At 41.1% G+C, this 25,178-nt stretch overlaps 1 protein-coding gene across 4 annotated transcripts in view; it reads left to right on the top strand.

Annotated features, from left to right (window-relative positions):
- The window catches only part of adcy2b (adenylate cyclase 2b (brain)), a 124,513-nt gene that overhangs the window by 76,812 nt on the left and 22,523 nt on the right, over window positions 1-25,178 (top strand). For 3 of the 4 annotated variants that reach the window (XM_041809319.1, XM_041809318.1, XM_041809316.1), the window contains exons 10-17: window positions 8,152-8,328; window positions 8,405-8,445; window positions 8,520-8,600; window positions 11,201-11,270; window positions 11,527-11,624; window positions 12,233-12,317; window positions 15,188-15,328; window positions 16,467-16,595. In XM_041809319.1, coding sequence (XP_041665253.1) covers window positions 8,152-8,328; window positions 8,405-8,445; window positions 8,520-8,600; window positions 11,201-11,270; window positions 11,527-11,624; window positions 12,233-12,317; window positions 15,188-15,328; window positions 16,467-16,595 — 822 coding nt within the window. The remainder of the gene's footprint in view (window positions 1-8,151; window positions 8,329-8,404; window positions 8,446-8,519; window positions 8,601-11,200; window positions 11,271-11,526; window positions 11,625-12,232; window positions 12,318-15,187; window positions 15,329-16,466; window positions 16,596-25,178) is intronic. The other variant, XM_041809317.1, reaches the window with a different exon arrangement.

Genomic DNA, 25,178 nt, shown 5'->3' with positions numbered 1-25,178 from the left:
TCCGGATCAGAGGTGGGGCGAGATCGACCCCCCATTGCGGAACAGTTGCTTTCATACAGAACGGCGTTGAGGAGCGAAGGCGTAACAGAGACAGAAAAGAGAGACAGTGTGAAAGTAGCTATTGATAGCTTCCTTTTTCTGGCCCGTCCAGGTAGTGGAACCATCTTGCCTGTGACTTTGAACTGGTGAACTCTGCCTCCAACAGTTGTCAGTTGTTCTTGAATAACACTTGTTTGCATATTTGAGCCGTTGTGAGGGATTCTGTTCAGGGGTTGAATAACTGGAAAGTCAGTATAAGCTACATTTTCAGTTGAATTTGGGGAAACCACTTGTGAGCTATTTTAATTGCTTTTGTTTGATTTGTTCATTGCAAACAGGTGAAAGTCTGTAAATCTTTACAATAAACTGGATTTGCAATGGGGGTTGAACAATCTATATTGCAACTATATATATGCACCGTACATAAAATCTCTGTATGAATGCATGTACCTTTACTACCCATATAATGCAGTGGTTCTCAACCTTTTCAGCCCAGGACCCCCAAAATAAAGGTGCAGAGACCAGGGACCCTCTCTGTACCTGAAGGCTGTTGAACACAATCTGGAATAGTCATATGGAGACAAGACCGCCAATAAGGGGGGATAAATGGAGAGCTTTAACCTGAAAAATAACCACTCTTACCAAAGAAGCAAGTATACTTTTTTATGGTTGAACCCAGCCATGCACATTTTAGAATAGTCATGTGGAGACAAGGCCGTCCATAAGGAGGGGTAAAGGGGGAGGTGTCTGGGATCCAGCCAAACTGGGGGCCCATGGAGGTCAGCAACATCATGGTCTATTGGGAAGTTAAGCTTAAAATGAAATAACTTTAGTTATAACATATTTAGATTGGGTAAAAAATAGCTTAATTAGTGAATAATGGCAAAAAAATGGTGGAAAAGGTGTTGAAATTGGATTTTTAAAGAACCTAAAAGGGGTAAAAGTGGCAAAAATTAGATAAAAGTGTCCAAAAAGTAACCAAAAATTGATTAAATTGGCAAGAACGGGCACAAAAAGTGGTAAAAGTGGATTAAAAAGTGGCTGAAAGTGCAAAAAATTACAAAAAATTAGGTGGACTGGGATGAAAAATTAATATAAAATGGCAAAAATGGGATAGCTGTGGTTAAAATGGGCAAAATGGGGTGCAAAAAGTGGTTAATAGTGGCAATAATGAGGCAACAATAAGCAGAAAGTGGCAAGAATTGGTTCAGAAGTGACAAAATCAGGAAGAAAAAAAAGTGGTGGAAAGGGTTTAAAATTGACAAAAAATGGGTTTTAAGTGGCAAACGTGCTAAAATTGGCAAATTTGGTGTTAAAAAGTGATGAAAAAGGGTTGAAGGTTGGTCAAATTGGTGTAAAATGGCAACACTGTTTTTTAAAACATATTCTTAGTTTTTTTTTTAAGGCATCTGGAGACCCCTCTCAGTGCCTCGTGACCCCCAAGGGGGTCCCAACCCAAGGTTGAGAACCACTGATATAATGAACTGGTGAAGAATAATGCTTGTTTGTGGCTACAGCTGTTTGTATAGCGTTTTAGTTCATTGGTTGCTCTGTTGCTAATGATCATGCTGCAGTTTTTCAGGTGGATAAATCCGTATCACTTCATGATCTAAAGCTTTACATCTTTGAGCAAAATAACCTGTTTGAAATATTGATGGAATGACTAAAAATGAAGAGGTTTATGTTGAAATATTTACACATATGGCTGTTTGTCCTGCTATGGCTCAGGATGACATAATGAGCCTAAATGCAGAACCATAAGGGTCTATTTTCAGCACTACTGCCTTCCAAAGTTTTCGATTTGCAGGTCAGGTTAGCACAAAGGATCCCACGCTACTTTTTCATCCTGCCAAGAGCAAAGTAGGCAGCTAAACATTTCTGACAGTATCAAGTTTAAGAGAAAAAGGTTAAAGGCAATGAAGCAATGGCATTATGTTCTCAAATGAGCAGCATTCCTGCAGGTGTAGAGTCAGCCATGTTTTTTGTAGGATTCTGTTTGAAGTGGTGTTCCTTCTTCCTGCTACTGAGCCAGTCTGTGTTAGGACTCATTCACTTGGCAAAGAAAAAACATGTTTTTCAGTCCTCTGCCTCCCTAATCCCTCCGTTACTTGGCCAAGATGCGCCCACCCTTGAAATTTTAAGTGAAGATGTGCCGGCATCTTCAAGCTGCATGTGGTAATCTTTCTGTTTAACAGCACTCTGTGTCTGCGCTGCATCATTTCAGACATGAACACAGAGAAGCACCTAAATACAGACTTAAGCCCAATTCACAGAGCCGGTCAGGGCCGTGAGACTTATGCCCCTGTGACATTTCACCTCCACTGGGAACATCACAGAGGCATTATGGGGGGTGAAGTGATCCTCTTTCTGTGCTGGCCTTGGAAGTAGTAACAGAGGTGTTAAGAGGTGGTGCCAGGATCAGTGGCGCCAGTGCAGCCTGATTGAGGGACTCCCGCTGTGCCTAGCTCTCTCACCATTCATTGGCGATCACTCGAAGCGAGTATGATTGTCCTCCTGCCGGTTGGTCTGGTCATTTGTGGGTCCTCAGGTGGCTATGAAGGCTGATCCTATAGATCCACAAACTGCTGCAGTGGTGGCATATGTGGGTGGGTGTCATCGTGGTGGTGGTTGTGGTTTGAGGAGCCTTTTTGGTGGTGGATCTCTGCTTCATCTGTTGCCTCTTTGCTTCTTTGGCACAGTGGAGGTCCTCCTTTTACTGTGCTGTACCCTCATGGACCATCCTACTCTACATGTCTCGATTAAGGGCAGCATCCTCCCAGTCGTTGAGGCTGAGGCGGCATTTTTTTAAAGTGGGTTTTGATGTTGTCTTTCTATCACTTCTTCTGCCCTCCTTGGGTGCACTGTCCTTCATTCAGTTGGCCGTACAACATCTGTTTTAGAAGGCGGTTGTTGGGCGTACGGATGACATGGCCTGTCCATCACAGCTGGTGTCTTATGATGGTTGTAGTAATGCTGGGAACGTTGGCTTCCTCCAAGACACTGATGTTGGTTCGCCTAGCCTCCAAGCTGATCCTGAGGATCTTGCGGAGACATCGCTGCAGGTACTACTTTAGGGCTTTAAGATGTCTGCTGTAGGCGGTCCAGCTATCAGCCCCTTAGAGAAGAGTGGGCAGAACTAGAGCCCTGCACTGGCTTTTCTTTTTCTGCATGATGCCAAGTAAACAGACTGTTCTTCTTGTGGTGTTTAGAGAACGGGGGACTTTGCCATGTTAAGCAGCTTACTGTTGTTGAATTGGACGTCGCCATGTTCAGACTTGTTATTTGATTAATAGTTCTACTGTAGAATAGAAGTGTTTATTTGTTAATAGGCCTACAATTGCTGCGATATGCAGGTTAGCTGTTGCGTTGCGCTGCTGCATTGCACATGGATAAAAAAGTCTTGATACGGGTTCAGGCCTGATAATTCTGAAAACCTGTTGGACCAAGCCGGGCCAGGGCTCCACCCCCTTGGGCCAGGGCCAGACTCGGGCCCAGGTAATAGACCCGTGCAGGGCACTAGGCAGAACTACAGCTTGGTAGACCAGGAGTTTGGTCTCGGCCTTCCCTCAGCCTGGCAGATGCTGCGCTGGCACACCCTATGCGGTGGTGGATTTCCGCATCAATGACAGCTCTTGTGGAAAGAAGGCTGCCAAGTTCGGGGAACTGATCTACATTTTCAAGAGGGCTGTTGTCCACTCAAATTGTTGGGGCCTGGGAGGGTGTGTCAGGAACTGGTTGGTAAAGGATCTGAGTTTTCTTGATGTTGATTTCCCAGGAGTCAGTAGGCTTCCGAGTGAGCAACTAAGGCGTTGTCATCGGTGTACTGGAGCTCAGTGATGGAGGATGTGAGCAGCTTGCTTTTTGCCCTGAACCTGTAAGTGAGCTTGAGTCCCTCAGGTAGGTATTGGCTTTCCTAGCTCTCTCGCCATTGCAGTATCTATGAAGCTCTGATAAAGCTTCATTTAAAAATGTATTTTCTGACCTGTGTCTTTTACAACAAAACCTTCTTGGAACATATGACTAGATGAAACTGTATGTCTCGGTTTGTTTGTAATAGTCCAATCAGACATCAGAGAAGGGCTGTGGATGTGTTGTGGATTTTGAAGTAGCATTGAATGGATCGAGGCCAAATATGGAGCATGGGGCGCAGAAGGTGTCATTTCTGCTGTCATTGACATTGATTGTCCCTGTCAGAGCTGCTGAGTACAGCTGCAGGAAATGAACACCGACATTATGGACAGTTTTCTATTTCAGCTCCTGTAGGGCTATGGGCCATTTGTGGTGAGTCACAACATCTGTCTTTTTCAGCAATTTAAATAATTCACAGAGAGAATTGAGATAGAAAAATCCTCCTACCAACACAGCTACATTTTCCTTATCTCCTTTTGCTTGAATGGAGAGAGCCGAAGCATGATTTCTGTGTGTCTTAATAGAGGACAGTGTTTCTGTCAGCAGTGAAGTGGTGCTGTATTTGTCAGAGAGAAGCTCTCAGCATGCATGCCAGGAAAAACGGAGAACAGCTTCATTCTCCAAAAGTATTTCCAGCAGCTCAGAATGATGACAGACTTCAAGAGCTGTCAGTTGACCACTGTTCCCACAGAAGCAAGTCATTTACACTTTACACCCACTTAGTTTGAGCATTAATGGCTGTTCAGCTTGGGTAAAAATCAGGGTTTGTCTATGCAGAAAGTTACATAAGTAGAAAGTAGCACACTCATGCTTGTCGTGTTCTAAGCTGTGACAGGTGCATCTCAATAAATCAGAATATCTTAAAAAGGCTGGTTTATTTCAGTAATTAGATTCTGCTAATGAACACTCAGAATTCAGATCTCAGAAAATGAGAATATTGTGAAAAAGCTGAATATTGGAGACTCATGGTGATTGACCCCAAGCACCTGCAAAGGTTTCCTGAGCCTTTAAATCAGGGGTGTCAAACTCAATCACAGCAGGGGCCAAAATCTGAATTTAGGTCTAACCTGAGGGCCCAACAGGGTCAAGATTTAAACCAAAACTAGGGAGCGCAGGTGGTCGTTTTAAGGCGCTACCCATGTACGCGGGTGGCTCAGGTTCAAATCCAGCCTGTGGCCCTTTGCCCCATGTCTCTCCCCACTCTCTTCCCTGTTTCCAAGTCCATCCACTGTCCTTCCTCTAGCAAATAAAGGCATAAAAGGCCCAAAAATAAATTTAAAAAAGAGTTTACCCAAAACTGTCAACCTTGTTTACACAGGCAATGAATTATAGGGGAAATTCAATAGTGATGATAAATGATTTTAAGATTTCTAAATAAAAAAGTAAAAATGATTAAATATCACAGTATCACTGTTAATGTGTGTCCATGTCAAATAAATGCTTCATAAATAAATTTTTAAAAAGAGTTTAAAGGATCAAAATCTGAGATAAAAAGTCAACTTTATAAGTACTTAAGGTCAAAATATAAAATGAAAAGTCAAAATAAGGTTTTAAAAGGCAAACATATGAGATAGAGAGTTAAAATCATCGGTTTAAAGGTCAAAATAGAATATAAAATTCAAAACTGTGACTCTTAAAGATCAAAATGTGAGAAAAAATCCCCAATCAGGAGTTTAAAAAGTGAAAATATGGGATTAAAAGTCAAAATTAGGAGTTTAAAAGGTCAAGATAGGGTTTAAATTGAAAAATTGTGAATCTAAAAGGTCACAATATGAAAGAAAAGGTCAAAATTAAGAATTTAAAAGGTCAAAATATGAATTAAAAAGGCAAAATCCTAAGTTTCAGTAATAATCATGGAATGCAAAATGAAAATATGAAATGAAAATAAATTAATTTCTTCCCCTCATTCCTGACTTTTAATCTTATTATTTCTACTCTCTACTTTTCAGATTTTTTATAACTTAACAAGGATCGATTTTAGATCTTTAAGGTTAAATTTACATTTCTATACTGGAGGAAGTCTGCAGACCTCATTCCGCTGAGCCAGTTTCATATTAAGATATGGCATGATCTTGCTGGCCGGATAAACCTGCACTGTGAGCCGCATTTGGCCCCCGGACCTTGAGTTCGACACCCGTGCTTTAAATGGTCTCTCAGTCTGGATCAGTAGGCTACACAATCATGGGGAAGACTGCAGACTGGACAAATGTCTAGAAGACAGTCACTGACACCCTCCTTGTGGAGGGTAAGCCACAGAAGGTCACTGCTAAAGAAGCTGGTTGTTCACAGAGTGCTGGATCCATGCACATTCATGGAAAGGTGACTCTAAAGGAGCACAAGCAGCAGGGATGAAACAAAGCTCACAAGGAGTGGACAGGGGCTGGAGTCAGTGCTTCAAGAGCCACCATGTCTTACCTGACTAAGGACTGAAAGGACTGGACTGTTGCTGTTTTCAGATGAAAGTACATTTAGCACTTCATGTGGAAACCAGGCTCCCAGAGTAAATGGTAAATGGACTTTAGTTCAAAGCACTCTTTCACTCACACATTCATTCACTGATGGCAGAGGTTGCTATGGAGATTTGGCCATCAGTATTAGCTAATTCCATTCTATGCTTCCATACCCATGTCCCCTGTTATTACCTGTAATTTTAAGCTCCCAAGCTTCCTGAAAATAGCCAAATGTTAATTTTACATCCCTCAGTCTCTCAGCAGGTTGATGCTACACATGTACAAATGCACACAGAACCTCACAAATAGAAGTAGCACAACATAAACCAAATAACATAAACCATACATTAGTTGGCAAAGACACACATACACTATATTGCCAAAAGTATTCGCTCACCTGCCTTGACTCACATATGAATTCAGTGACATCCCATTCTTAATCCATAGGGTTTAATATGACGTTGGTCCACCCTTTGCAGCTATAACAGCTTCAACTCTTCTGGGAAGGCTTTCCACAAGGTTTAGGAGTGTGTTTATGGGAATTTTTCACCATTCTTCCAGAAGCACATTTGTGAGGTCACACACTGATGTTGGACCAGAAGGCCTGGCTCTCAGTCTCTGCTCTAATTCATCCCAAAGGTGTTCTGTGGGGTTGAGGTCAGGACTCTGTGCAGGCCAGTCAAGTTGATCCACACCAAACTCTCTCCTCCATGTCTTTATGGACCTTGCTTTGTGCTCTGGTGCACAGTCATGTTGGAACAGGAAGGGGCCATCCCCAAACTGTTCCCACAAAGTTGGGAGCATGGAATTGTCCAGAATCTCTTGGTATGCTGAAGCATTCAGAGTTCCTTTGACTGGAACTGAGGAGCCAAGCCCAGCTCCTGAAGAGCAAGCCCACACCATAATCCCCCCTCCACCAAACTTTACACTTGGCACAATGCAGTCAGACAAGTACCGTTCTCCTGGCAACCACCAAACCCAGACTGGTCCATCAGATTGCCAGATGGAGAAGCGTGATTGGTCACTCCAGAGAAGGCGTCTCCCCTGCTCTAGAGTCCAGTGGTGGCGTGCTTTACACCACTGCATCCCACTCTTTGCATTGCACTTGGTGATGTATGGCCTGGATGCAGCTGTTACCATGGAAACCCATTCCATGAAGCTCTCTACCACTGTTCTTGAGCTAATCTGAAGGCCACATGAAGTTTGGAGGTCTGTTGCCATTGACTCTGCAGAAAGCTGGCCACCTCTGTGCACTATGACCTCAGCATCCACTGACCCCACTCCATCATTTTACGTGGTCTACCACTTGGTGGCTGAGTTGCTGTCATTCCCAATGACTTCCACTTTGTTATAATCCCACTGACAGTTGACTGTGGAATATTTAGGAGCCAGGAAATTTCACCACTGGACTTGTTGCACAGGTGGCATCCTATCACAGTACCACGCTGGAATTCACTGAGCTCCTGAGAGCGAGCCATTCTTTCACTAATGTTTGTAGAAACAGTCTGCATGCCTAGGTGATGATTTTATACACCTGTGGACATGGAAGTGATTGGAACACTTGATTTACATTATTTGGATGGGTGAGTGAATACTTTTGGCAATATAGTGTATTTTGGCTCAGTTTGATACCCCCCTGTGTTTCGTATCCCATCATGTCTGCATGTAAACAGTGTGACAGTCTGTGTAGGACGTCATTTAGCCCACAGAGGAATATCAGGGACTACCCATGTCCTCTCTGTTGGTTCCTCAGACTGAGAGACACAGCCCTCTGCTGGGCCTGCGCTCACGTCCCTCTCTGGACGGCGGGAAGATGAGGGCGTCTGTCAGGATGACACGGTACCTGGAGTCCTGGGGTGCTGCCAAGCCGTTTGCCAACCTCCACCATAGAGACAGCATGACTACTGACAATGGCAAGATCAACACAACTGTGAGTCCTGTGCAGAAGTCCCTCTCACACACAGACATCAAACCTCAAAAGTTTAACGGTCTGATTCCTGTTTCAGGATGTCCCGATGGGGCAGTACCACTTTCAGAGACGGGAAAGGTAAGCCAAAATTTATCATCCAAGTTTAAAATCCTTAAACATGTTAGCACTTTAAATCTGTCCTTTGAACACAGGTCCAAATCTCAGCGGAGGAGGTTTGAGGAGGAACTTAATGAGCGAATGATTCGGACTATCGATGGCATCAACTCACAGAAGTATGTGGAAAATATCTCACACATTTAACATTAATCTTTTGTTAAAACCACTGTCTCTTTAGGGCAGTGGTTCTCAGCGTTGGGGTCGGGACCCCCATGGGGGTCGCAAGACACTGAGAGGGGGTTGCAAGATGCCCTAAAAATACTAAGAATATTTTTTAAATTACACTGTTGCCACTTTACACCAATTTTGCTAGTTTTTTACCCATTTTTATCACTTTTTCCCACCAATTTTGCCAATTTTAACACATTTTTGCCACTTAAAACCCATTTTTTTCCATTTCAAACCCTTTCCAACACTTTTTTTCTGCCTGTTTTTGCCACTTCTAAACCAATTTCACCTATTGTTGCCTCTGTTGACCCATTTTGCCTTTATTAACCACTTTTTACCACATTTTACACCCATTTCAACCAAATTTCACTATTTAATATGCTCATTTTTGCCAGTTTAACCAATTTCTACCAGTTTCTGCTTATTTTATGCCAATTTTATCACATTTTTGCCACTTCTAACCAATTTCCACTACTTCTAAGATCCAATTTTATCACTTTTTCCACCATTTTTTGCCAATATTAAACTATTTTAGCCATTTTTAACCCATTTTATTTTTGTTTCTAACAAAAGGGATTTGAACCCAATTTTAAGACTAGGAAAAAAGGTTGGTGACGACTGTCCTATAAAGTGCAAATACTGCAAAAAATAACAAGTGCCAGAACATTAACTCAGTTGAATAAACCAACTGATTAACAGCATATTTTTGTAAGCTGTGATGAAGTTTGTGTGCGAACATTTTCCTCACATAAACCTCAAGCATGGGTTTAAGATAAGAGCATGGCTGCTCTGGTGGAGAATCATTGTCCTTCTCTGCTGTAGCCGTCAGTAGCATTGATCTGCTTTGGAGATGTGCAACATAGCACAGGTACGGCAACTCCATGCAGACAAACCACACAAACAGAGTTTATTATCTGGCTAATCAGACTGTTCTCAGAAAAAGTAGTGAGTAACGAGAAGGTCTATGGCAGTCATACTCAACATGTGGCTCTTTTGTGATGATTTGTGGCTCTTTTTATGTCTAAATTTGGAACATTATTCCCCCTGAAAACGTTAAAAAGGGAAACTTTGACCTCAGAAATTATCCATTGCAAGTCACATTAATCAGTTTGTTTCCCACACTTGCACAGTAGGCTTTAACTGTCAAATTATTGCCTTTACTTGCATTTTTTTGCTACTTTAATTCAATTTTTACTGCTTTTAGCCACTTGTTTTTGACACTTTTATCCTGCTTTTTGCCATGTTTTGCCCCCTTTTTTCCACTTTTCGCCTATTTAAGCTGCGAAAAAATGCCACTTATTTCCCACTTTGCCACTCTTTCACGCTTTATGCCCATTTTCCCACCTTTTTTGCCTTTTTGCCCATTTTAGTCACTTTTCACTCATTTTTTACCATGTTTTTCCCACTTCTCACCCATTTTTGCCACTTTTCTCCCAGTGTTTGCCACTTTTAGCCCATTTTAACGTCTTCTTTTTGTCCCTTTTCACCCAGCTTTGAAGCTGCCTTTTGCAGTTAAATGCCACTTAATCCCCATTTTCCCACATTTTTTCTGATTTTTACCCATTTTAGTTACTTTTCACCAATTTTTTGTCACGTTTTTGCCGCTTTTTCTCCCAGTGTTTGCCCCTTTTTTCCTATTTTTGCCACTTATTTCCCATTTTAGCTGTTTTTTTCTGGTTTTTGCCACTTTTGGCCCATTGTTGCCACCTTTAACTTATTTTTAGGTCACTTCCAATCCCAATTTTGCCATGTTTCTTTCAGTGTTTGCTGCTTTTTGACCATTTTTGCTACCTGTAACTTATTTTAATTGCCACTTGTCACCACTTCGACTGTGGCTCTTACAGATGTGTTTTTCCACAGTTTGGCTCTTTGGTTGAGTAACACTGGTCTATGGAGTAAAAAGTACGATATTTGCTTCTCTCCCCAAAAAGTAAAACTCAAGTACAAATACCCAAAAACTGTACTTAAGTAAATTTACTTAGTTACTGTCCACCACTGGTCACTTGTCTCTAAACGAGGAGGCTTTTTAATCAAACCAGCACTCTGTACGTTTATTTTCTTTGACAGTAAATGGCTGTTTCCTGTTTCTTTAATTGCAGAACATGACACTGGTCTGTATCGCTGTGAATCCTAACCTGTTATTTGCTTCAGAGCAGCCGCTAGCATTACTCAATCAATATTAGAGCCAGGTCGTTAGCACAGTGGGTGATGGTGGCTGCACTAGGAGTCATGACAGCTCATGCCCAGGGATTTTAACGATTAATTGCCTGCACTGGTGTATAAGATGGCCAATTTCAATATAGAAAACAGATATTAGAACTTGTGTTGAACACACACAGAATATTGATTTATGTAATAGTTACAGTGGACATATTTCTAGCAGATATGGTTAGTTTTTCTTAGAACCCTTGTGAATGTAATTGTAAAAATGAGTAATATTCATACATTATTCCTACATGAGAAACTAGCTCATTAAAGCACAGAGAGGAAGCTGAGCCTGGTACTTCTTTCTGATCGTAATCTAAGTCTGTTTCAACTGTGTGTGCAGACAGTGGCTGAAGTCTGAAGACATCCAGAGGATCTCATTGTTCTTTCACAACAAAGCTCTAGAGAAAGAGGTAGGTGAATGCATACAAAACTCTAGCCAGCATTGTTCACTGGGAAACAAATCAATAGACTTTCAGTGAAACAGAAGCTGTTGGGGAGGCAGTGCAGCCATATCCATCATATATAATCTAGTATGTGTTCCTGAATCGAGCTCTGTCCTTACATCAATATTATTGGCTATATATGCATGCCTAGCATGGTTTACAGTTACTATGCTCTCTGTTTTAGCATGTTTCTAATGTTTTTGTCTTTGTCTTCCCTCAACAGTACAGATCTACAACATTACCAGCCTTCAAGTACTATGTCACCTGTGCATGCCTCATATTCTGCTGTATATTCATAGTGCAAGTCCTCGTACTGCCCAAGTAAGTCTGCAGCCCATCACAGGATTTACACTGCACTATCCCCATCAGCACACTCCAGCTGTGGCAGCAAGATGATGTGAAAAAGCCATTAGACACCAGCTGTCTCGTCAGCAGGACTGAAATTGTAGGGTGGGGGGGCAGAATGCTGAAAAGCGGATTGAAATGAAAGGGCACCATGTCTGCTAGTGATCATAGATCAGGGGAATTAAACAACATCATCTTTTTAGTGGCAAGGAGAGAAACTCACAGTCATTCTAATTTACTGCCTTAGATAGCGAGTGGCGTGATTTGGCTTCTGAGAGGTCAATTCACCTCAAGCTTTCACCGTTCAGCTTTTCATGCACACATTTGGACATGACAACTTCAGTTTGATGGCAGGGGTCCTAAATCAGAAGCATCCTTAGAAAAAGTGAAGCATAAGCATAACTCACTTTGAAGCACTTCCTGTACTTCTACAGTCACTCTCTTAGTGTAAACGAAGTGCAGGTAGAATACATTAGAACCTTCATTACATTTATTGGCCTGGATGGCTCTGCAGAGGCCAAGATGTGCCAAGTATGATGAGAGTAATGTGTGTGCGTGTGTTTTTGTGCATGTGTGTGTTTCAGAACTGCTGTGCTGGGGATCTCCTTCGGCCTTGCGTTTCTGCTGTTGGCTCTGATCCTGCTCCTGTGCTTCGCCGGTCATATTCTGGTAGGTTTGTATCTTCAGTTGATCCCTAGAAACCAAACTCAATATAAAAGGTAGAATGTTACCGCCTCTAACTGACTTTACCTTTAAGACACCACTCCCATCGATTGAGAGACCACACCCATCCATTCAGAGACCACTCCCATCCATTCAGAGACCACTCCCCTCCACTCAGAGACCACTCCCATCCATCCAAAGACCACTCCCATCCACTCAGAGACCACTCCCATCCACTCAGAGACCACACCCATCCATTCAGAGACCACTCCCATCCATTCAGAGACCACTCCCATCCATCCAAAGACCACTCCCATCCACTCAGAGACCACTCCCATCCACTCAGAGACCACACCCATCCATTCAGAGACCACTCCCATCCATTCAGAGACCACTCCCATCCACTCAGAGACCACACCCATCCATCCAAAGACCACTCCCATCCACTCAGAGACCACTCCCATCCACTCAGAGACCACTCCCATCCATTCAGAGACCACTCCCATCCACTCAGAGGCCAGTCCCATCCATTCAGAGACCACTCCCATCCACTCAGAGGCCAGTCCCATCCATTCAGAGACCACTCCCATCCACTCAGAGGCCAGTCCCATCCATTCAGAGACCACTCTCATCCATTCAAAGACCACCCCCATCCTCTTCTGCTCTGCTTCACCTCTGAGAGCTCCGGCTTTAGTAAGGCCTATGCTGGTGCAAACAGCCCAAACAGGTAGAGCTCAGAACCACCACGGTCCACCACCACTCCACAGCCTGCTTCAGGGGACTGTGAAGGGGAAAAATCCTTCACCTCTAAAGATGGCTCTGAGGCAGCAGTGCTGCAGGACTCTGTGCCACTTTCTGGCAAAGGAACGTCACTGTCACTTCCGCCTCCCTCCTCTCAGTACCAAACTGCTCACTTTCTCTGCATTTTTTAAAATCCTGAAGTGGGCGGCGTCAGCTTTGAGCTGGGGGTTCACTTACACTTTAAGATTGTTGAAGTGGTTGTTGGAACTTGGTAAAACTAGAGGCTTTGCTTATTAATGTGTTATTTCACTTAACACGTTTTTGTCCCTCATTTGTGAATCTGACCAAATGACGTTCCTCTAACAAAACTAAAATTGTACACTTTTTCCTGTACTTTGTCATCATACTGATATATATATTTCAGGCTTTAAGGTCTTCTATCTAGATACAGCTTCATAAAATAGACCTAGCATGGGCGTAGCATTGGGGGAAAAAAGGGTTCTGATTACCCTGCACACAGCAGGAAGGGACCTTTAAGAAGCCTGCAATGAAAAGTGTGTTTTTTTTATTTTTAACTGTAGTAATTAGTGTCATTATTGACTCAAAAGGAGATAAATAAATTGGCCAACAGACTGAAATTAGTATAAAATAGTATAAAATAAAATAAAATACGTGGGGGCCCTGCTTCCCCCTTAAAAATGTCCAACCCCCTGAGGGGGAAAACGGCAAAAAAGTGGGAAAAACTGCAAATAGCAAAAATCTGGACATCAAAGGAAAAAGCTGGGGAAAAGGGGCTAAAGAATTGGCAATTCAGGCGTAAAAAGCTGGGGGGGGGGCTTGCGAACTAGGGCAATCAAAATATACAAACAAAAAATAAAGGTTGACAATTTAAGCCAACTGTACATGAGTGGGAAACAAACGGATTAAAGTAACTTGTAATGGATCATTTCTGAGGTTAAAGTTTATGTTTTTAAGGTTTTCTGGGGGTAGAATATTTCAGATTAATACATAAAAGAGCCACAAATCATCACAATAGAGCCACCTTCTTCTATAATTAGAAGTGCTTGTCTTGAAGGGCTCCCCAGTATTTGTTGTTTTACAGCTGCGTCTTCTGTTACCTGACCTGTGCTGTTTCTAGTCATCTCTTCTATCATGGATTTATGGCTGTAAATATTTATCAATCAGACGTGAAGGGTTAGGTGTTTGCTGCTGCTACAGCTTCTACTAAGTGGTTCAAGGACGATCAGTGAATGGTTTCCTCCATGGGCCCACCTTTGACCCCTTGCTTCTTAAAGAGTGTTCTCACCAAGGAAGTGGAGCAGGTTTATCACTAGTCCATGGTCCTGCCCTGACCCACATATTAGCTCACTCTCTAATTGTGTAAAGCAGGTTTTCTCTGCTATCAGTTCAGCTCTGAATGTTAAATCTGCTGTTGTCATTTGAACTCCCACTACACTAATAAGAGGGAATGTCTTCAACACTGCATTGATTGTTTCATTGTATAAATAGGCCTAATGCATTTAACGGCAATATTCTTTACTTCTGTAAATGCATTTATTTGTCAAATAAATAAATGGCTGTCAAATACAACCCAACCATCAGATTGGAAATCTACTGAACATTTTTTTGTAAATCCTTGCTGAAATGGGTAAGAAGAGGTGCATTTTTGTTTTCCTGTATATCATCGTCATCACAAATCCTAAACAAGGCACTCAGTCCTAAAGCAGAGCCCTGCTGCAGGATGAGGATGAAAAGTGACAAACAGGTGATCTGTCGCCCAAAAATACACCTGTAAGAGGATCGGGGCAGGCACTTCATTCTGAGTGCTTTCCATAAAAGGTATAAAAGTAAACACCATATTTTAGACTTATTTTCTCTAACTGTCCTGCTATTTGATTTACAGCAGATTGAACAGATGAACTTTAGTGTTGAACTGTCTGGCTTAGCCCTAAATGCTGATTTGTATCTTTCAGAGATTTTAGTAGAATCAGCTTGTTTTCATTATTTCAGCTGACATGAGTAAACATGAAGGTTCCATCAGAGATGCTTCCTCAGAAGAACAACTTTCCATCGTTTGGAGCAGGAAGACTGAAAGTCTGGGTCTTATTCATCGCTCTGTTTCTTTGCATCCCCAGCAGGGTAGAAAGGGCTCCTTCTGCTCTCTAACCTGGTTCCCCACTTCCTCCCGCATCATCGTCACCAACAATCCTTGGCTGCGATTGGTCCTCACCATGACAACCACCGCTCTCATACTGGTGATGGCGGTCTTCAATATGGTGAGTGAGGAGTGTTGAAGAAGTGAAGTGATTACTAGCTCACTACATTAAAAACAGTACTGTTATTATTGTCATTACTGTATTACATCCTTATTTACTTCCATGTAGGTCATCATAGGACATTTTAACATGAGGACATTTCAGATTAACTGTTAAACATTCCAGGAAGTTACATTTACATTTTAAAATTTTATTGTTTGTTTTTAAATCTTTAAATGGATCAGCACCAGTACATTTCTGACCTCTAAAATGTCTACACCCCCTCCCGGTCCTTGAGGAGATCAGCTTCATCTTGTCATCCCAAAAACCCGATTAAAAACCTGAGGTGGTCCAGCCTTCTCTGCGATGGCTCCGTAATTGTGGAACGAATTGCCAATAGAAATTAAAACATCCCCCACCCTACCGACTTTTAAACCGCATCTTCAAACTCATTTTTATTCTTTGGCTTTTAATTCTGCATGAGAGTTGTGTGATCTACGTCTTTTATGCTCCTAATCCCTGTGGGTTATTTTGTTCTCTGTTTTTATTTCATTCTAAATGTTTTTATGGTGTTCTTGCCTGCTTTTATTTCTTTCCTCTAATTCTTTTTGTTGTGATTTTACTGTGCAGCACTTTGGTAAACCTGAAAGTTTTTAAAATGTGCTATTAAAATCAAATGGATGGGATTTAGAAAAAGAATACATCCTGAGAAAGCACTTTTCACAATTAGAAGCACCTTATTGTAGACAGTTCTTTAGGTGAGGACAGTTTGGATATGCAAAATATGGACATTTCAAACATGTAGTTAATTGGGATTAACTTAAAAATTCGGTGATTTATCATGACTAAAGATGAATTGTGACAGCCTTTTCTTTAAATAGCAGCATGGACTGGTTAGACAGATGTATGCTTGCTTTTGTTCCCTTATTCCTTCTTTGTACAGTATGTCTAAAACCGTAGAAGAATAAAGTATGTGGTACTTTATGCCGCTCTGTTACTGTGTCCATATGACAGAGCCATGCCTCAGTAGCACTGAGCTGAAGAACACTAGTAAACTCAGAGTTTTCTTCTTTGCTGCTCTTGATGAATGTCTGTAAGTTCTGCTGTAGTGGGTCGATGGGTCTGACCTCCATCCTTTCTGCTTTATGAATTCTGTTAGTTCTTTGTGGAGGATCCAGGAGGATCCATGGAGGAGGTGCAGACAGCATCTCCACTTGTGAATCTAACCAACCAAACCCTGCTGGATGATGTGGAGGAAAACATGGGAGAAACCAAGTTCTATCTGCCAGTGAGTGCATCAGGGACGGGAACACGGGGCTTTAAAAGGCTGCGTTTACTAACACATTATGATATGTGTATCATCCAGACAAACACTGTCTTTTAAACATATTTACATCACATGATGATGTGGAAGCAGTTTCTCTAAGACACTGTCAGGACAATATTTCACAGTTTCACAGTGGAACTTTTCTGTTAAGATAAAGACACAGACTCAAACTGGACAAGAAAAAAACTAAATCTAAATGTTGCCTAAAGTCACCAGATTGTCTGTTGAATTGGGGAAATCCTGCAGCTCAAAGCCTTTTACTGATGTATCTACTGATTATTGTGTACGTCTAATGATTAGGCCTCATATAACATTTTATAGAAATACAGAAATGCCCAGTTTATCTTTATCCTGTCAGTATGTAAACTCTTTTAATGTCCTTGATGCTTAACAACACCATGCTGGCTCTCTGACTTCTGTTAGGGAATGCCTTTAGAAACAGATGTTAATTTCTTCATAATTCAGGAGAAGCCTTTGGTTAGCATTAGATGATTTTCATGCACGGGCTACTTTTTCCATGAGGCAATGCAATGTCTGCAATAGACTGTCTGCAATAGAATGTCTGCAATAGAATGTCTGCATTGACTGTCTGCAATGCAATGTCTGCAATAGAATGTCTGCAATAGAATGTCTGCAATAGACTGTAATAGAATATCTGCAATAGAATGTCTGCAATAGAATGTCTGCAATGCAATGTCTGCAATAGAATGTCTGCAATGCAATGTCTGCAAGAGAATGTCTGCAATGCAATGTCTGCAATAGAATGTCTGCAATGCAATGTCTGCAATAGAATGTCTGCAATAGAATGTCTGCAATGCAATGTCTGCAATAGAATGTCTGCAAAAGACTGTCTGCAATAGAATGTCTGCAATAGAATGTCTGCAATGCAATGTCTGCAATAGAATGTCTGCAAAAGACTGTCTGCAATAGAATGTCTGCAATGCAATGTCTGCAATAGAATGTCTGCAAAAGACTGTCTGCAATAGAATGTCTGCAATGCACTGTCTGCAATAGAATGTCTGCAATAGAATGTCTGCAATAGAATGTCTGCAATGCAATGTCTGCAATAGAATGTCTGCAATAGAATGTCTGCAATGCAATGTCTGCAATAGAATGTCTGCAATATATGTCTGCAATAGAATGTCTGCAATGCAATGTCTGCAATAGAATGTCTGCAATAGAATATCTGCAATGCAATGTCTGCAATAGAATGTCTGCAATAGAATGTCTGCAATGCAGTGTCTGCAAGAGAATGTCTGCAATGCAATGTCTGCAATAGAATGTCTGCAATAGAATGTCTGCAATGCAGTGTCTTCAATAGAATGTCTGCAATAGAATGTCTGCAATAGACTGTCTGCAATAGAATGTCTGCAATGCAATGTCTGCAAGAGAATGTCTGCAATGCAATGTCTGCAATAGAATGTCTGCAATAGAATGTCTGCAATGCAATGTCTGCAATAGAATGTCTGCAATAGACTGTCTGCAATAGAATGTCTGCAATGCAATGTCTGCAAGAGAATGTCTGCAATGCAATGTCTGCAAGAGAATGTCTGCAATGCAGTGTCTGCAATAGAATGTCTGCAATAGAATGTCTGAAATGCAATGTCTGCAATAGAATGTCTGCAATGCAATGTCTGCAATAGAATTTCTGCAATAGAATGTCTGCAATAGAATGTCTGCAATGCAATGTCTGCAATAGAATTTCTGCAATAGAATGTCTGCAATAGAATGTCTTCAATAGAATGTCTGCAATAGAATGTCTGCAATGCAATGTCTGCAATAGAATGTCTGCAATAGAATGTCTGCAATGCAATGTCTGCAATAGAATGTCTGCAATAGAATGTCTTCAATAGAATGTCTGCAATAGAATGTCTGCAATGCAATGTCTGCAATAGAATGTCTGCAATAGAATGTCTGCAATGCAATGTCTGCAATAGAATTTCTGCAATAGAATGTCTGCAATAGAATGCCTGCAATAGACTGTCTGCAATAGACTGTCTGCAATAGAATGTCTGCAATAGACTGTCTGCAATAGACTGTCTGCAATAGAATGTCTGCAATAGAATGTCTGCAATAGACTGTCTGCAATAGAATGTCTGCAATAGAATGTCTGCAATAGACTGTCTGCAATAGACTGTCTGCAATAGACTGTCTGCAATAGAATGTCTGCAATAGAATGTCTGCAATAGAATGCCTGCAATAGAATGCCTGCAATAGAATGTCTGCAATAGAATGTCTGCAATAGAATGTCTGCAATAGAATGTCTGCAATAGACTGTCTGCAATAGACTGTCTGCAATAGAATGTCTGCAATAGAATGTCTGCAATAAACTGTCTGCAATAGAATGCCTGCAATAGAATGTCTGCAATAGAATGCCTGCAATAGACTGTCTGCAATAGAATGTCTGCAATAGAATGTCTGCAGTAGAATGTCTGCAATAGACTGTCTGCAATAGACTGTCTGCAATAGAATGCCTGCAATAGAATGCCTGCAATAGAATGCCTGCAATAGACTGTCTGCAATAGACTGTCTGCAATAGAATGCCTGCAATAGAATGCCTGCAATAGAATGCCTGCAATAGAATGCCTGCAATAGACTGTCTGCAATAGAATGCCTGCAATAGAATGCCTGCAATAGAATGTCTGCAATAGACTGTCTGCAATAGAATGTCTGCAATAGACTGTCTGCAATAGACTGTCTGCAATAGAATGTCTGCAATAGACTGTCTGCAATAGAATGTCTTCAATAGACTGTCTGCAATAGAATGCCTGCAATAGACTGTCTGCAATAGAATGTCTTCAATAGAATGCCTGCAATAGAATGCCTGGAATAGAATAACTGCAATAGACTGTCTGCAATAGAATGCCTGCAATAGACTATCTGCAATAGACTGTCTGCAATAGAATGCCTGCAATAGAATGCCTGCAATAGACTGTCTGCAATAGAATGCCTGCAATAGAATGCCTGCAATAGAATGCCTGCAATAGACTGGCTGCAATAGACTGTCTGCAATAGAATGCCTGCAATAGACTGTCTGCAATAGACTGTCAGCAATAGAATGCCTGCAATAGAATGTCTGCAATAGAATGTCTGCAATAAAATGTCTGCAATAGAATGTCTGCAATAGAATGTCTGCAATAGAATGTCTGCAATAAAATATCTGCTATAGAATGTCTGCAATAGACTGTCTGCAATAGAATGTCTGCAATAAAATATCTGCTATAGAATGTCTGCAATAGACTGTCTGCAATAGACTGTCTGCAATAGAATGCCTGCTATAGAATGCCTGCAATAGAATGCCTGCAATAGAATGCCTGCCATAGAATGTCTGCAATAGAATGTCTGCAATAGAATGTCTGCAATAAAATATCTGCTATAGAATGTCTGCAATAGACTGTCTGCAATAGAATGTCTGCAATAAAATATCTGCTATAGAATGTCTGCAATAGACTGTCTGCAATAGACTGTCTGCAATAGAATGTCTGCAATAAAATATCTGCTATAGAATGTCTGCTATAGAATGTCTGCAATAGACTGTCTGCAATAGAATGTCTGCAATAAAATATCTGCTATAGAATGTCTGCAATAGACTGTCTGCAATAGACTGTCTGCAATAGAATGCCTGCAATAGACTGTCTGCAATAGACTGTCTGCAATAGAATGCCTGCAATAGAATGCCTGCAATAGACTGGCTGCAATAGACTGTCTGCAATAGAATGTCTGCAATAGACTGGCTGCAATAGACTGTCTGCAATAGAATGCCTGCAATAGACTGTCTGCAATAGACTGTCTGCAATAGAATGCCTGCTATAGAATGCCTGCAATAGAATGCCTGCAATAGAATGCCTGCAATAGACTGTCTGCAATAGACTGTCTGCAATAGAATGCCTGCAATAGAATGCCTGCAATAGACTGGCTGCAATAGACTGTCTGCAATAGAATGTCTGCAATAGAATGTCTGCAATAGAATGTCTGCAATAAAATATCTGCTATAGAATGTCTGCAATAGACTGTCTGCAATAGAATGTCTGCAATAAAATGTCTGCAATAGAATGTCTGCAATAGACTGTCTGCAATAGAATGCCTGCAATAGACTGTCTGCAATAGACTGTCTGCAATAGACTGTCTGTAATAGAATGTCTGCAATAGAATGTCTGCAATAGACTGTCTGCAATAGAATGTCTGCAATAGACTGTCTTCAATAGAATGTCTGCAATAGAATGTCTGTAATAGAATGTCTGCAACAGAATGTCTGCAATAGACTGTCTGCAATAGACTGTCTGCAATAGAGTGTCTGCAATAGAATGTCTGCAATAGAATGTCTGCAATAGAGTGTCTGCAATAGAATGTCTGCAATAGACTGTCTGCAATAGAATGTCTGCCATAGAATGTCTGCAATAGACTGTCTGTAATAGAATGTCTGCAATAGAATGTCTGCAATAGAATGTCTGCAATAGAATGCCTGCAATAGAATGCCTGCAATAGAATGCCTGCAATAGAATGTCTGCAATAGACTGTCTACAATAGAATGCCTGCAATAGAATGCCTGCAATAGACTGTCTGCAATAGAATGTCTGCAATAGAATGTCTGCAATAAACTGTCTGCAATAGAATGCCTGCAATAGAATGCCTGCAATAGACTGTCTGCAATAGAATGTCTGCAATAGAATGTCTGCAATAAACTGTCTGCAATAGAATGCCTGCAATAGAATGCCTGCAATAGAATGCCTGCAATAGAATGCCTGCAATAGACTGTCTGCAATAGACTGTCTGCAATAGAATGCCTGCAATAGACTGTCTGCAATAGACTGTCTGCAATAGAATGTCTGCAATAGACTGTCTGCAATAGAATGTCTGCAATAGAATGTCTGCAATAGAATGTCTGCAGTAGAATGTCTGCAATAGACTGTCTGCAATAGACTGTCTGCAATAGACTCTCTGCAATAGACTCTCTGCAATAGACTGTCTGCAATAGACTGCCTGCAATAGAATGCCTGCAATAGAATGCCTGCAATAGACTGTCTGCAATAGACTGTCTGCAATAGAATGCCTGCAATAGAATGCCTGCAATAGAATGCCTGCAATAGACTGTCTGCAATAGAATGTCTGCAATAGAATGTCTGCAATAGACTGTCTGCAATAGAATGCCTGCAATAGTATGCCTGCAATAGAATGCCTGCAATAGAATGCCTGCAATAGACTGTCTGCAATAGAATGCCTGCAATAGAATGTCTGCAATAGACTGTCTGCAATAGAATGTCTGCAATAGACTGTCTGCAATAGAATGTCTGCAATAGACTGTCTGCAATAGACTGTCTGCAATAGAATGTCTGCAATAGACTGTCTGCAATAGAATGTCTTCAATAGACTGTCTGCAATAGAATGTCTGCAATAGACTGTCTGCAATAGACTGTCTGCAATAGAATGTCTGCAATAGACTGTCTGCAATAGAATGTCTTCAATAGACTGTCTGCAATAGAATGCCTGCAATAGAATGTCTGCAATAGAATGTCTTCAATAGAATGCCTGCAATAGAATGCCTGGAATAGAATAACTGCAATAGACTGTCTGCAATAGACTGTCTGCAATAGACTATCTGCAATAGAGTGTCTGCAATAGAATGCCTGCAATAGAATGCCTGCAATAGACTGTCTGCAATAGACTGTCTGCAATAGAATGCCTGCAATAGACTGTCTGCAATAGACTGTCTGCAATAGAATGCCTGCAATAGAATGCCTGCAATAGACTGGCTGCAATAGACTGTCTGCAATAGAATGCCTGCAATAGACTGTCTGCAATAGACTGTCTGCAATAGAATGCCTGCAATAGAATGCCTGCAATAGACTGGCTGCAATAGACTGTCTGCAATAGAATGCCTGCAATAGACTGTCTGCAATAGACTGTCTGCAATAGAATGCCTGCAATAGAATGTCTGCAATAGAATGTCTGCAATAAAATGTCTGCAATAGAATGTCTGCAATAGAATGTCTGCAATAAAATATCTGCTATAGAATGTCTGCAATAGACTGTCTGCAATAGACTGTCTGCAATAGACTGTCTGCAATAGAATGTCTGCAATAGACTGTCTGCAATAGAATGCCTGCAATAGTATGTCTGCAATAGAATGTCTGCAATAGAATGTCTGCAATAGACTGTCTGCAATAGAATGTCTGCAATAGAATGTCTGCAATAGAATGTCTGCAATAGACTGTCTGCAATAGAATGTCTTCAATAGACTGTCTGCAATAGAATGCCTGCAATAGAATGCCTGCAATAGAATGCCTGCAATAGAATGTCTGCAATAGACTGTCTGCAATAGACTGTCTGCAATGGACTGTCTGCAATAGACTGTCTGCAATAGACTGTCTGCAATAGAATGTCTGCAATAGAATGTCTGCAATAGAATGCCTGCAACAGAATGCCTGCAATAGACTGTCTGCAATAGACTGTCTGCAATAGAATGCCTGCAATAGAATGCCTGCAATAGACTGGCTGCAATAGACTGTCTGCAATAGAATGTCTGCAATAGACTGTCTGCAATAGAATGCCTGCAATAGACTGTCTGCAATAGACTGTCTGCAATAGACTGTCTGCAATAGAATGCCTGCAATAGAATGCCTGCAATAGAATGCCTGCAATAGACTGGCTGCAATAGACTGTCTGCAATAGAATGTCTGCAATAAAATGTCTGCAATAGAATGTCTGCAATAGAATGTCTGCAATAAAATATCTGCTATAGAATGTCTGCAATAGACTGTCTGCAATAGAATGTCTGCAATAAAATGTCTGCAATAGAATGTCTGTAATAGAATGTCTGCAACAGAATGTCTGTAATAGAATGTCTGCAACAGAATGTCTGCAATAGACTGTCTGCAATAGAATGTCTGCAATAGACTGTCTGCAATAGAGTGTCTGCAATAGACTGTCTGCAATAGAATGTCTGCAATAGAATGTCTGCAATAGAATGTCTGCAATAGACTGTCTGCAATAGAATGTCTGCAACAGAATGTCTGCAATAGACTGTCTGCAATAGAATGTCTGCCATAGAATGTCTGCAATAGACTGTCTATAATAGAATGTCTGCAATAGAATGTCTGCAATAGAATGTCTGCAATAGACTGTCTGCAATAGAATGTCTGCAACAGAATGTCTGCAATAGACTGTCTGCAATAGAATGTCTGCCATAGAATGTCTGCAATAGACTGTCTGCAATAGACTGTCTGCAATAGAATGTCTGCAACAGAATGTCTGCAATAGACTGTCTGCAATAGAATGTCTGCCATAGAATGTCTGCAATAGACTGTCTATAATAGAATGTCTGCAATAGAATGTCTGCAATAGAATGTCTGCCATAGAATGTCTGCAATAGACTGTCTATAATAGAATGTCTGTAATAGAATGTCTGCAATAGACTGTCTGCAATAGAATGTCTGCAACAGAATGTCTGCAATAGACTGTCTGCAATAGAATGTCTGCCATAGAATGTCTGCAATAGACTGTCTATAATAGAATGTCTGCAATAGAATGTCTGCAATAGAATGTCTGCCATAGAATGTCTGCAATAGACTGTCTATAATAGAATGTCTGTAATAGAATGTCTGCAACAGAATGTCTGTAATAGAATGTCTGCAACAGAATGTCTGCAATAGACTGTCTGCAATAGAATGTCTGCAATAGACTGTCTGCAATAGAGTGTCTGCAATAGACTGTCTGCAATAGAATGTCTGCAATAGAATGTCTGCAATAGAATGTCTGCAATAGACTGTCTGCAATAGAATGTCTGCAACAGAATGTCTGCAATAGACTGTCTGCAATAGAATGTCTGCCATAGAATGTCTGCAATAGACTGTCTATAATAGAATGTCTGCAATAGAATGTCTGCAATAGAATGTCTGCAATAGACTGTCTGCAATAGAATGTCTGCAATAGACTGTCTGCAATAGAATGTCTGCAATAGACTGTCTGCAATAGACTGTCTGCAATAGAATGTCTGCAATAGAATGTCTGCAATAGACTGTCTGCAATAGAATGTCTGCAATAGAATGTCTGCAATAGACTGTCTGCAATAGACTGTCTGCAATAGAATGTCTGCAATAGACTGTCTGCAATAGAATGTCTGCAATAGAATGTCTGCAATAGACTGTCTGCAATAGACTGTCTGCAATAGTATGTCTGCAATAGAATGTCTGCAATAGACTGTCTGCAATAGAATGTCTGCAATAGACTGTCTGCAATAGACTGTCTGCAATAGAATGTCTGCAATAGACTGTCTGCAATAGACTGTCTGCAATAGTATGTCTGCAATAGAATGTCTGCAATAGAATGTCTGCAATAGAATGTCTGCAATAGAATGTCTGCAATAGAATGTCTGCAATAGACTGTCTGCAATAGAATGTCTGCAATAGACTGTCTGCAATAGAATGTCTGCAATAGAATGTCTGCAATAGACTGTCTGCAATAGAATGTCTGCAATAGACTGTCTGCAATAGAATGTCTGCAATAGAATGTCTGCAATAGAATGTCTGCAATAGACTGTCTGCAATA

This window comes from Cheilinus undulatus, linkage group 16, assembly GCF_018320785.1.
Source record: "Cheilinus undulatus linkage group 16, ASM1832078v1, whole genome shotgun sequence".
NCBI classification, from domain to species: domain Eukaryota; kingdom Metazoa; phylum Chordata; class Actinopteri; order Labriformes; family Labridae; genus Cheilinus; species Cheilinus undulatus.
Note: the sequence above shows the minus strand (reverse complement) of the source record. Positions and strands in the feature narration are given on the sequence as shown.